Source organism: Jaculus jaculus, chromosome 19 (genome assembly GCF_020740685.1).
Source record: "Jaculus jaculus isolate mJacJac1 chromosome 19, mJacJac1.mat.Y.cur, whole genome shotgun sequence".
Classification (NCBI taxonomy): Eukaryota; Metazoa; Chordata; class Mammalia; order Rodentia; family Dipodidae; genus Jaculus; species Jaculus jaculus.
The window spans coordinates 29,864,071-29,877,842 of record NC_059120.1 but is presented as its reverse complement, the minus strand read 5'-3'; the positions used below and the strand labels follow the sequence as shown (position 1 = coordinate 29,877,842).

At 38.7% G+C, this 13,772-nt stretch overlaps 1 protein-coding gene across 4 annotated transcripts in view; it reads right to left on the bottom strand.

The window, feature by feature from the left end:
- The window catches only part of Slc35a3 (solute carrier family 35 member A3), a 78,218-nt gene that overhangs the window by 28,318 nt on the left and 36,128 nt on the right, over nt 1-13,772 (bottom strand). For all 4 annotated transcript variants that reach the window (XM_004663949.2, XM_045137958.1, XM_045137959.1 and 1 more), the window contains exons 3-4: nt 8,003-8,157; nt 7,805-7,927 (exon numbers count right to left, since the gene is read on the bottom strand). In XM_004663949.2, coding sequence (XP_004664006.1) covers nt 7,805-7,927; nt 8,003-8,157 — 278 coding nt within the window. The remainder of the gene's footprint in view (nt 1-7,804; nt 7,928-8,002; nt 8,158-13,772) is intronic.

Here is a 13,772-nt window from a genome sequence, read left to right as displayed (position 1 = left end):
GCTAGCCCCAGAACTCACTATGTAGTTCCAGCTGGCCTCAAACTCACATCAGTCTTCCTATTTCAGCTTCCCAAGTGTGAACCACTGTATCCAGCAGAAAACAAACATATCTTTTAATACCTTTATGTCTATTACAAATACCACAACTTAAGCCTGTCTTATTTCCTTTGATATCTTTCCCCTGTGCTATTTATTTTATTCTTATTTACTTATTTATTTATTGGTTTTTTTCAAGGTAGAGTTTCATTCTAGCCCAGGCTGATCTGGAATTCAATATGTAGTCTCAGGGTAGACTCACGGCAGTCCTCCTACCTCTGCTTCCCAAGTGATGGGATTAAAGACATGCACTACCATGTCTGGCTCTGTGCAATTTATTAATTCTAAATTCCTACTGATTCTTCCATCATAAAAAAAGTGGGACTTTCTTTATTTTGGTTTTATAGTGCTAGGTAAGGTACTCAACCACTGACATCCCCTACCTACTAATAACTCTTACATCATCACTTTAGGAATTCCAATACCACTACCTGAACAATTAACTTTCTATCATGCTTCCTAACTGCCTTCTGTTCCTCCCACCTTCTCCCCACCAGTAAGTGCTGCATGCTCAGAGGGTTCAGTGATTGTGTCACTCTCCTTACATACTCCCATTGAGTGCCTAGTGTTCATGAGACTCTGGCTTTTATCCTCAGCATATGTGATAGGGGTAGAATTAGCCAGGCAAAGAATGGGGAACATGTACAAGAAGCAGAATAAATTAAGTGTAAATGCACAAAAGAGTATCTACAAACAGCTCATCTGTAGAAATTCAGAATGTATGGTAGGGAGCAACTAAAATGAGCTTAGCCTGAAGATGTATTAGGTAAGGTCCATTTTGTCATGACAACCATTCTAGGCATTATCCTGATGACATTCCCAAAATTTCAGGAATTAGCCTAGTGTCATGGATTTTGTCAAACACTTGGAACTATTAACTACTTGATATTTTAATATGAAATACCTACTCTTTTTTAAGATTTTAGTTCTAGAAAAAAGTCTTGTTATATTGTTGCTTTGAACTCTTTATGAAGCCCAGGCTAACCTTGAATTTGTAATTCTCCTGTCTCAACTTTCTGAATCCTGAAATTACAATGTAAATCACCAAACTAAGTCCTAAAATACCTTACTTAGGAACACAATACAGGGCTGGAGATAAGGTTCAGCAGTTAAAGTTACTTCCCTGAAAACCCTAATGGCCCAGGTTTGATTCCCTAGTACCCATATAAAGCCAGATACACAAAGATAGCACATGGGTCTGGAGTTTGTTTGCAGTAGCAAGAGGCCCTGGTTGTACCCATCCTCCCTCCTCCCTACAAATAAATACTTTTTTTAAAACTTAATACATATTCTACAATAAATGGCAATGAAAACATAAACTTGACATACCAGAAATATTTTTATAATGACCACAATATTAGTGATTATTAAAAATATTCAACAAAAGCAGGTTAAAGGAGTATTTGAAGACAAAACCAGCTCTACAGAAAATACTTGATAGAATCCTCCATGCTGAACAAAAGGAAAAGCACACATATAAGGAACCTAGAAAAAACCAGCTATACTCAAATACCAGTTAACAGAAGAGAGCACAGGTAGAACCAGTAACACACACACACACACACACACACACAAAGATGGCAAACATAAACACACACCTTTCAATAATATCTCTTAATATCAACGGTCTCAATGCCCCAACGAAAAGACATAGATTTGCAGACTGGGTTAAAAAGCAGGATCCTACAATTTGTTGTCTCCAAGAAACTCACCTTTCTACAAAGGATAGACATTATCTTAGGGTGAAAGGTTGGAAGACAGTGTTTCAAGCAAATGGGCCTAGAAAACAAGCAGGGGTTGCTATCCTAATATCAGACAGGGTAGACTTTAGTCCGATGTTAGTCAAGAAAGATAAGGAAGGTCACTTTATATTGATTAAGGGCACACTCCAACAGGAGGACATTACAATCCTAAACATATATGCACCTAACATGGGGGCTCCCAAATTCGTCAAACAAACACTATTAGAACTAAGGTCACAGATAACACCAAACACAGTGGTGGTGGGTGACTTTAACACCCCACTCTCATCAATTGACAGGTCATCCAGGGAAAGAATAAACAGAGAGGCATCTGGACTAAATGAGGTCATAGAAGGAATGGACCTAACAGATATATACAGGACCTTTCATCCAAAGGCTGCAGAATATACATTCTTTTCAGCAGCACATGGAACATTCTCTAAAATAGACCATATATTAGGACACAAAGCAAATCTTAACAAATTCAGGAAAATTGAAATAATTCCTTGCATTCTATCTGACCACAATGGAATTAAACTACAAATCAGTAGCAAGAAAGGCTATAGAGCATACACAAAATCATGGAAACTAAACAATACACTACTTAATGATGAGTGGGTCAATGAAGAAATCAAAAAGGAAATCAAAAAATTTATAGAGTCAAATGATAATGAGAACACAACATACCAAAATCTCTGGGACACAATGAAGGCAGTTCTAAGAGGTAAATTTATAGCCTTAAGTGCCTATATTAAGAAATTAGAAAGGTCGCAAGTAAACGACCTAATGCTTCGCCTTAAAGCCTTGGAAAAAGAAGAACAAAGCAAACCAAAACTTAGTAGACGGGAAGAAATAATAAAGATTAGGGCAGAAATTAATGAAATAGAAACAAAAAGAACAATCCAAAGAATTAATGAAACAAAGAGTTGGTTCTTTGAAAGGATAAACAAGATTGATAAACCCTTAGCAAATCTGACCAAAAGAAAGAGAGAAGAGACACAAATTAATAAAATCAGAGATGAACAAGGTAACATCACAACAGATTCCAGAGAAATTCAAAAGATTATAGGGACATACTATAAAAGCATATACTCCACAAAGTATGAAAATCTGAAAGAAATGGATGATTTCCTTGATCTATATGACCTACCTAAATTAAATCAAAATGAGATTAATCACTTAAATAGACCTATAACAAACATGGAGATCCGAAGAGTTATCAATAATCTCCCAACTAAAAAAAGCCCAGGCCCAGATGGATTCACTGCTGAATTTTACCAGACTTTTAAGGAAGAGCTAACACCATTGCTTCTTAAGCTTTTCCAGGAAATAGAAAAAGAAGGAATTCTACCAAACTCTTTCTATGAGGCCAGCATCACCCTGATACCAAAACCAGGCAAAGATAGAACAAAAAAAAGAAAATTACAGACCAATCTCCCTCATGAACATAGATGCAAAAATTCTCAACAAAATATTGGCAAACAGAATACAAGAGTATATCAAAAAGATCATTCACCCTGACCAAGTAGGCTTTATCCCAGAGATGCAGGGATGGTTCAACATACGCAAATCTATAAATGTAATACATTACATAAACGGGTTGAAGGACAAAAATCACATGATCATCTCATTAGATGCAGAGAAAGCATTTGACAAAATCCAACATGCCTTCATGATAAAAGTCCTACAGAGACTGGGAATAGAAGGAACATATCTCAAAATAATAAAGGCTATTTATGACAAGCCTACAGCCAACATATTACTAAATGGGGAAAAACTGGAAGCTTTTCCACTAAAATCAGGAACAAGACAAGGGTGTCCACTGTCCCCACTACTATTTAATATAGTTTTGGAAGTCTTAGCCACAGCAATAAGGCAAGAGACACACATAAAAGGGATACAAATTGGAAAGGAAGAAATCAAGTTATCATTATTTGCAGATGACATGATTCTATACATAAAGGACCCTAAAGACTCTACTAGCAAGCTGTTAGAGCTGATCAAAACCTACAGCAATGTAGCAGGATACAAAATAAATACACAGAAATCAGTAGCCTTCATATATGCTAACAACAAACACACAGAGGATGAAATCAGAGAATCACTCCCATATACAATTGCAACAAAAAAAATAAAATACTTAGGAATAAACCTAACCAAGGAAGTAAAGAACTTATACAATGAGAACTTTAAAACACTCAAGCGAGAAATTGCAGAAGACACTAGAAAGTGGAGAAACATCCCTTGTTCCTGGATTGGAAGAATCAATATCGTGAAAATGGCAATCTTACCTAAAGCAATCTACACATTTAATGCAATCCCTATAAAAATTCCAAAGGCTTTCTTCATGGAAATAGAAAAAACAATCCAAAAATTCATTTGGAATCACAAAAAACCTCGAATATCTAAAATAATACTGAGCAACAAAAAAGAGGCTGGTGGTATCACCATACCTGATTTTAACCTATACTACAGAGCCATAGTAACAAAAACAGCATGGTACTGGCACAAAAACAGACATGTAGATCAGTGGAACAGAATAGAGGACCCAGATGTAAGCCCAAGTAGCTATAGCCACCTGATATTCGATAAAAATGCCAAAAATACCCATTGGAGAAGAGACAGCCTCTTCAGCAAATGGTGTTTTGAAAACTGGATATATATCTGCAGAAGGATGAAAATAGATTCTTCTCTCTCGCCATGCACAAGAATTAAGTCCAAATGGATTAAAGACCTTAACATCAGACCGGAAACTTTGAAACTGCTAGAGGAAAAAGTAGGGGAAACCCTTCAACATATTGGTCTTGGCAATGATTTTCTGAATACAACCCCAATTGCTCAGGCAATAAAACCACAGATTAACCACTGGGACCTAATGAAATTACAAAGATTTTGCACCGCAAAGGACACAGTGAAAAAAGCAAAGAGGCAACCTACAGAATGGGAAAAAATCTTCGCCAGCTACATATCTGACAGAGGATTAATATCTAGGATATACAAAGAACTCAAAAAGTTAAATAATAAGGAATCAAACAAGCCAATCAAAAAATGGGCTAAGGAGCTAAATAGAGAGTTCTCAAAGGAAGAAATACGAATGGCATATAAGCATCTAAAAAAATGTTCTACGTCACTAGTCATCAGGGAAATGCAGATTAAAACTACATTGAGATTCCATCTCACTCCTGTCAGATTGGCCACCATCATGAAAACAAATGATTATAAATGTTGGCGGGGATGTGGAAAAAAAGGAACCCTTCTGCACTGCTGGTGGGAATGCAATCTGGTCCAGCCATTGTGGAAAACAGTGTGGAGGTTCCTAAAGCAGCTAGAGATTGATCTACCATATGACCCAGCTATAGCGCTCCTAGGCATATATCCAAAGGACTCATCTCATTTCCTTAGAAGTACATGCTCAACCATGTTTATTGCTGCTCAATTTATAATAGCTGGGAAATGGAACCAGCCTAGATGTCCCTCAACAGATGAGTGGATAATGAAGATGTGGTACATTTATACAATGGAGTTCTACTCAGCGGTAAAGAAAAATGAAGTTATGAAATTTGCAGAAAAATGGATGGACCTGGAAAGTATTATACTAAGTCAGGTAACCCAGGCCCAGAAAGCCAAGCGCCACATGTTCTCTCTCATATGTGGATCCTAGCTACAGATGACTGGGCTTTTGCGTGAGAATGAAAATACTTAGTAGCAGAGGCCAGTAAGTTGAAAAGGAGACATAAAGGGTGGAGAAAGGAAGGGAGAAGGATACTTAATAGGTTGATATTGTATATATGTAATTACAATGATTGTAATGGGGAGGTAATATGATGGAGAATGGAATTTCAAACGGGAAAGTGTGGGGATGGGGAGGGAAGGAATTACCATGGGATATATTTTATAATCATGGAAAATGTTAATAAAAAAATAAATAAATAAATAAAATAAAATAAAATAAAATAAAATTTAAAAAAAAATATTCAAGATAAACAAACAACACTGGGGAAAATGATGGCAGTACAGTGATCTGAATGTTTGGGATAGACTAAATGGAACAAAGAAATAGTGAATGAATAAGAGTAAAATAAAATAAATAAGAGAGACTTGGCAAGGGGGCACATACCTATAATTCCAGCACTTAAGGAGGCTGAAGTAGGAGGCTCACCCTGAGTTCAAAGCCAGCCTGGGCTGCTTCCAGGTTAATCTGTGATAGAGCGAAACCCTACCTTAAAAAAGAAAAAGAAATTAAGGGGGCTGAAGTGATGACTTGTAGTTAAGGCACTTGCTTGCAAAGCCTAAGGATCCTAGCTTAATTCCCTAGAACCCACATAAGCTAGATGCACAAAGTGGCACATGAATCTGAAGTTCATTCCTTGCAGTGGCTAGAGGCCCTGGCATGCCCATTCTTTCTCTCTACCTACCACTTTTTCTTTCAAGTGAGTAAATAAATATTAATAAAAAGTGGGGGCAGGCTGAAGAGATGGTTTAGCAGTTAAAAGCACTTGGCTGCAAAGCCTGATGAGCCGAGTTTGATTCCCCAGTACCCATATAAAGCCAAATGTACAAAGTGCTGCATGTGTCTGGAGTTTATTTGCAGTGGCAGGAAACACTGGCATGCCCATACACACTTTCTTTGTTGGCATCAATCTCTCTCAAATAATAATAAAAAAACTAAAAAGAAAAAGGAAGGAAGGAAAGAAAGGAAGGAAGGAGAAGGAGAGAGAGAGAGAGAGAGAGAGAGAAAGCAGGCAGGCAAGCATGGTGGCTCATAACTATAATCCCAGCACTTGGGAGGCAGAGGTAAGAGAACTGCTGTGAGTTAGAGGCCAGGCTACAGCAAGACCGTACCTCAAAAAAAGAAACAACAAGTGCGAACCAAGGATGGCATGAACTCAGGACGCGATAGTGAAATGGCAGACAAGGACAAAGTCAAGAAGTCTGACTCAGCATCAGGAAGCACTTAGTGAGAAGAGAGTAGGACAATGCCCAGCCGAGTAAATCATGACTGAGAATACAAACAAAAACTACTTTGCTGAGTGTTAAATCCATGGAATAAATAAGTAAAAGTACCCAACAGGCAATATCTACTATCTAACCCTAAAACTCAAAATGATAAAAACAATGACACAAATTGGAATCATTAGACTGCTGGTGTTAATCTCTACAACTAAGGAAATACCTTTAAGTATGGTCCACATAGCCAGTAAAACTCAATTTCTTTCACATACAGTATCTTATTTCCCTTAAAAAACAAAAAAAACTAGACTATTATTTCTTTTCTTTTTTTAAAAAAAATATTTTATATTTTGCTGTGCATGGTGGCACACACCTTTAATCCCAACTCTCAGGAGGCTGAGGTAAGAGGATCACCATGAGTTTGAGGACTGCCTGAGACTATAGTGAATTCCAGGTCAGCCTGGGCTACAGACCTTACCTCAGGGAAAAAAAAGTTTATATTTATTTACTTGTGGGGGAGGAGAAAGGGAGCGCCAGGGCCTCCAGCCACTGCAAACAAACATGTGCTACTATGTGCCTCTGGCTTACATGGATTCTGGGGAATTGAACCTGGGTCCTTAGGCTTCACAGGCAAGTACCTTAACCACTAAGCCATCTCTCTAGCCCTCTTTTCTTTATCTTATCAGAAGTAGTGCACATGCCTGCAACACAAACACCTAAGAAGCAAGAATCAGGAGGATCACCTGAGGCCACCCTGGTCTACAGAGGGAACTCCAGGCCAGCCAGGGCTATAAAACAAAACAATTGTCTTTGTGGTACTAGAGAACAAACGGACCACCTGCATGATAAGCAAGGGCCATCAGTGAGCTACACCTCAGCCCACTTCAGTTCTTGCACAAAGGAAATTCTCAATAAAAAAATTCAGCATTTATTTGCTTTACTAACATTCTCTGGACAGAATAACAAAACTTTTAAAGCTGTGATAAAAATGAAAGGCAAACATCTTGAATAGTTACCTGTACAAAAGCAACTCCTGTCATCAAAATTACTAGAGAGAGCCACTGGTACACACCTAATTTTTTACCAAGCATGGACACAGAAAATAATGCCGTTGTAAGAATTTTCAACTGATACGTGACCTAAAAAAGAAAATAGCAAATATCACTGTTTGTTTATGTTTCTGAGGACTATTATTAGAAAGGTGTTATAAGTACCTGGTAAGTGGCTGCGTCTAGATTGGACAGTGCAACATAGAGCAAGTTATTCTGAAGCGTATAGATCCCTGATGGAATAGCAAGCTTAAGTGTCTCCATGGGCTTATTCAGAATTTCATCATGGAGGACTCGATTCAGTGTTCTCACACTACATTCTAGGATGAATAAATGAAATGGGAAAAGTCAGTAATGACCCCTAAGTAAGCTATAAATCCTTTCTTTAGCACCTCAGGTTTTTTTTTGTTTTGTTTTGTTTTTTTGTTAAGGAAAAAAAAAGGAAAATGAAGAGCTGGGGAGACTACTCAGTACTTAATGGGGTGTGCTTGCAAAGCTTGCCAGCTAGAGGTTCAATTCTGCAGCCAACCATTTGTTTGCAATGGCTAGACGTGCACACACATGTACACACAAACACACACACATATAAATAAAATGGTAAATAGAAAAATGAGCTAAACGTTAGACTACTTTTAAGGACCAAAATATACTTCTATAAATTTTTTAATTTTTATTTTTATTTATTTATTTGAGAGAGATGGGTATGCCAGGGCCTCTGGCCTCTGCAATGAACTCCAAACACATGTGCCACTTTGTGCATCTGGCTTACATGGGCCCTTGCGAATCAAACCTGGGTCCTTTGGCTTTGCAAGCAAATACCTTAACCACTAAATCATCTCTCCAGCCTCAAATCACACTTTTTGAGACTAATATTTTTATGATAAATATTATAAGTTAACATATCAAGAACACTAGCGTTATAGCACTCTGATACATAACCAGATTATGTAAATAAATATATAAATACACACAAACATTGATAACCAAAAGCTCAAAGTATTATTTTGTCAGCCAAACATTCCTGCTTTATTACAGTATCATAAAACTTTGTACTTTATGCATTTCTTTCATCATCAGCCATTCCTATCAATAATTGTGAAGCAAGGGCACAGAGATGGCTTAGCAGTTAAGGCGCTTGCCTGCAAAGTTAAAGGTCCCAGGTTCAACTCCTCAGGACCCATGTAAGCCAGATGCACAAGGTGATACATGAGTCTGGAGTTCATTTGTAGTGGCTGGAGGCCCTGATGCATCCATTCTCTGTTTCTTTCCCTTGATAAAAGAAAAAGAGAGAGAAGAAAAAATCTTTAAAAAAAGAGAGAGAGAGAAAATTGTGAAGGCAGTGGCTAGAGTGATGGCTTAGTGGTTAAAAACATTCGTTTGTAAGCCCGACTGCTCAAGTTCAATTCCTCAGTATGACAGAAGCCAAATATGCAACGTGGCACATGTGTCTGGAGTTCATTTTCAGTGGCAGAAGGCACTATTGCACCCATATTCTCAGTCTCTCATTTTCTCTCTCTCCTTGTGAATATGAATAAATAAAAATTGGAAGCTAGAGAGATGGCTCAGTAGTTAAGGCACTTGTCTACAAAACCTAATGACCACAGTTTGATTCCCTACTACCCACATAAAGCCAGATGCACAAAGTGGTGCATGACTCTGAAGTCTGTTTGCAGCAGCTGGAGGCCCAATCCTGCCCATTCTGTCTGTCTGTTGAGCCAGGCATGGAGGCACATGCCTTTAACCCCTGTAGAGGTAAGAGAATCACCATGAGTTCAAGGCTACCTTGAGACTACATAGTGAATTCCAGGTCAAACTGGCTAGAGAACCTACCTCAAAAAACCAAATGAGTAATTTTTTTTGAAAAATAATTGTACAGACAATCATGACAAGAAAGCAAATCAAGCCAGGCCTTTAATCCCAGCACTCGGGAGGCAGAGGTAGGAGGATAACCATGAGTTCGAGGCCACCCTGAGACTACATAGTGAATTCCAGGTCAGCCTGGACCACAGTGAGGCCCTACCTCAAAAAAACTTTAAAAAAAAAAAAAAAAGCAAGCAAATCAGGGAGTTGGTTTAGCTGTAACCAACGGCAACTCAGTTTGGGCCACCCAAGTCCAGTTCTAAGCTCCTACCACAGCCCAGGCTCAGGCTCGCTCACTACACCCTCAGTGTCACCTGTTGTGTACACAGCATCCAATAAGGCCATTAAGTAGCTGCTGACCTCTGCTTCTTGTTTCGGGCAGCAAGAAAGGAAGGACCACACAACAGCCTCACAGATGTCTTCTCTGCTCAAATGAATACTGACTTGGGCTATGTGACAGAGCTACCACTAGCTGTAAGGAAGCTGGGAATCCAGTCCTTTCCTTTATTTCCGTCACATTCCAGACAGAAACGAGGAAAGGAATTGGGAACAGACTTTAAGCAAACCAACCTACAATGTTAAAGAATTCTGAAATCCCTCAAGGAAAAATTCCTGACAATGGCACAGTGGATCTAGCATTGTGGGCTTGGGTGGAGACAGGGTATGAGATGAGCTCTTGAGAAGGGAGACTTCCAATGTGGTCCCTCTCTGCCAGTTCTGCTGTCAGACCCAGATGCTCCTCTTGAGGGAACAACCTCCTTTTATCCTATTAAACAGCTACTTCTAATTAGCCAGAACCATCCACCATGCCTGGGCCCAAAGAAGTATCCAAGCCCTCTCATAGTACCACTACAAATAGCATTTTCTCTTTTTCTTTCAAACATTGTTAGATAATTTTGCCTGCCTCTTTCTACAATGCATGCACGCTTTTTCTGGTGGGATATCATATAGACTAATTCCCAAGGTATTCTAACTACTCTCCCACTCTCAAGAGGGCAGCTGGAAACACCATGGGAGAGCTACTCTTAAAGCAGAACAATTTGGATTCAAAATATTAAAAAAGAAATTGGCTTTCTTCTAAATTTCCTGCTTGTTATGAACATGGTCTTTAAATCTTAATTCTTACTTTCAAGGGTAGAATATATAGACTAAATAAAAGAATATAAAGTTTTAAAAATGTTAAAAAATTTTTTTCCATTTGTAAAGACTTCTCCCTCTCTGCTTAGCTCCCTCTCTGTTTAGCTCTCAAAATCAAATGGAAAATTAACTACTATAGATCTAATAAGTAAATTAACCAGTGATCTTTTATATTATTGAATCTTACACCTAACAAGATATAAAATTACAGCCTAATTTTCTTCAGGTGCACGTGTCATGTGTGCCCATGTTTTCATGTTTGTTTTTGTATGTTGTCTTATCAAAAAAAAAAAAAAAAGAAAGAAAGAAAATAGAGAATAGCCAGGCATGGTGGTACACACCTTTAATCACAGCATTCAGGAGGCAGAGATAGGAGAAGCGCAGTGAGTTTGAGACCACCCTGAGGCTACCTAGTGAATTCTAGAGTGAGACCCTACCTTGAAAAAAAAATAACAACAACATAAAATTCAAAATATATAAAACTTGTGGGCACTTCAATATTTTAAAATTTTCTTTCTTTCTGTATTTATTTGAGACAGAGGAGTGGGGGAGAGAAGGGGAAGGAAGAGAATGAGCGTGCCAGGGACTCCAGCCACTGCAAATGAACTCCAGATCCATGTGCCACCTTGTGCATCTGGCTTACATAGGACCTATAGAATCGAATCTGGGTCCTTAGGCTTCAAAGGCAAGTGCCTTAATTGCTAAGCCATCTCTCTAGCCCCACTTCAATTATTTATTCTTAAATTTTTTTGGTATACCAACTTAAAGTGTGAATGTATGTGAATGTTTTGGTGATATTATTAAAAGGCCATATAAGTACATATTCATAAACTTAAGTAATCTTAACTTTTTTCAGTGTATCACCTATTTATATTTCTTTTTTTTCTCAATTTTCATTAACATTTTCCATGATTATAAAAAGTATCCCATGGGCTGGAGAGATGGCTTAGCGGTCAAGCGCTTGCCTGTGAAGCCTAAGGACCCCAGTTCGAGGCTCGATTCCCCAGGTCCCACGTTAGCCAGATGCACAAGGGGGCGCACGCGTCTGGAGTTCGTTTGCAGAGGCTGGAAGCCCTGGTGCGCCCATTCTCTCTCTCCCTCTTATCTGTCTTTCTCTCTGTGTCTGTCACTCTCAAATAAAATAAAATTATTAAAAAAAAAAGTATCCCATGGTAATACCCTCCCCACCCCCACTTTCCCCTTTGAAATTCCATTATCCATCATATACCCTCCCCATCTCGATCAGTCTTTTTTTTTTGATGTCATGGTCTTTTCCTCCTCTTATGATGGTCTTGGGTAGGTAGTGTCAGGCACTATGAGGTCACGGATATCCAGGCCATTTTATGACTGGAGGGAGCACGTTGTAAGCAGTCCTACCCTTCCTTTGGCTCTTACATTCTTTCTGCCACCTCTTCCGCATTAGACCCTGAGCCTTGGAAGGTGTGATCGAGATGTTACTCAGTATTCCAGTCACTTCTTTCAAGCACTATGCTACCTTCTGAGTCATCCCAAAGTCACTGCAAAGAAAAGAGAAGATTCTCTACCCAAAGTGAGAGTAGCATTAATATAAATATTAAGAGAAGTGCTTACTGGGCAGTTTGATAAGCATAGTATATACATTTAGCCAGACATCAGCAGATGTTACACCCCTAGGGCTTATGACTACCCATGCTTTAAGTTTTCAGTATCAGGGATGTATTTCCCCCCCATGGAGCGGGCCTCCAGTCCAATTGGAGGGCAGTTGGTTTCCACCATGACAGACGTGGCCCTATTGCACCCGTTGGCTCATTTGGGGTGGCTGGCCAATTATAAGGCTTGCAGTGTCCACTGTTGAGTATCTTCATTAGTGGTATCTCTGTCTCCCATTGAACTGCATGTAGAGTGGCTTCTTCCAGCTCTCTGTCAGCTGGTTTACGTGGAGGAGGTTATCAGCTCAGTTCCAGAAGGATTTCTTAGTGGCCTTGCAGCCCAAGTAAGTGAAGTCTTCAGCAATAGGGTCTTACCATCTTTTCCTGGTGTGAAACCAAGGGCCTCGGCAATGGTCTATGTTTTGGAGGCATCAGGGACCTCCCTGGCCAACAACTCACTGGAGGTATCTCATCCCTGGCACTGAAAATTTTCTAACAACAAACTATGGCTCCTGAGTGTCCCATTGTCCGAAATCGGAGGATTAACTTTTTAAAACCTATACAAATGTTATTTTTGGATTTACTAAGTGATTTATAAAACCATAAATGCTGGGCTAGCATCTGGCTTAGCAGTGATAGACACTTGCCTGAGAAGCCTAAGGATCCAGAATCAATTTCCTAGTACCTATGTAAGCCAGATGTACAAGGTAGTCCATGTGTCTGGAGTTTGTTTGCAGTGGCTAAAGGTCCTGGCATACCCATTCTCTTTCTATCTCTATCTACCTCTTTCTCTCTCTGAAATAAATAATTTTTAAAATTTTTTTAAAAATTAAAACAAATGCTACTTGTTTGTGTGATGTAATATTAATTAAAATTATAAAAGTTTCATTAGGCTATAGTTGTTAACATTGGATACATAAATTTTGATAATGATTTCTTTCCAAAACAGGCTTTACAACAATTCTATTTTTCAGTGATTATAGGTAACAAAATTAAAATATCAAAATACCTCTAAATGTATGTTAAAGGTCCTTTAGTTAGATTGATTACATCTGATTTCTTTTTTGTAATTTCTTAAATCTATTTATGGGGTGGAGGAAAAAGCAGACAAAATGAAAGAGAGACAGAATGGGCCACTACAAATGAACTCCAGATGCACGTGCCACCTTGTGCATCTGACTTTATGTGGGTACTGGGGAACTGAACCCAGGTCCTTGGGCTTTGCAAGGAAGTGCCTTAGCCATGAGCCATCTGTCCAGCCCTCTACTGGATTTTTTTTTCAGGATAAAGTACACATACCAAATGTAAAA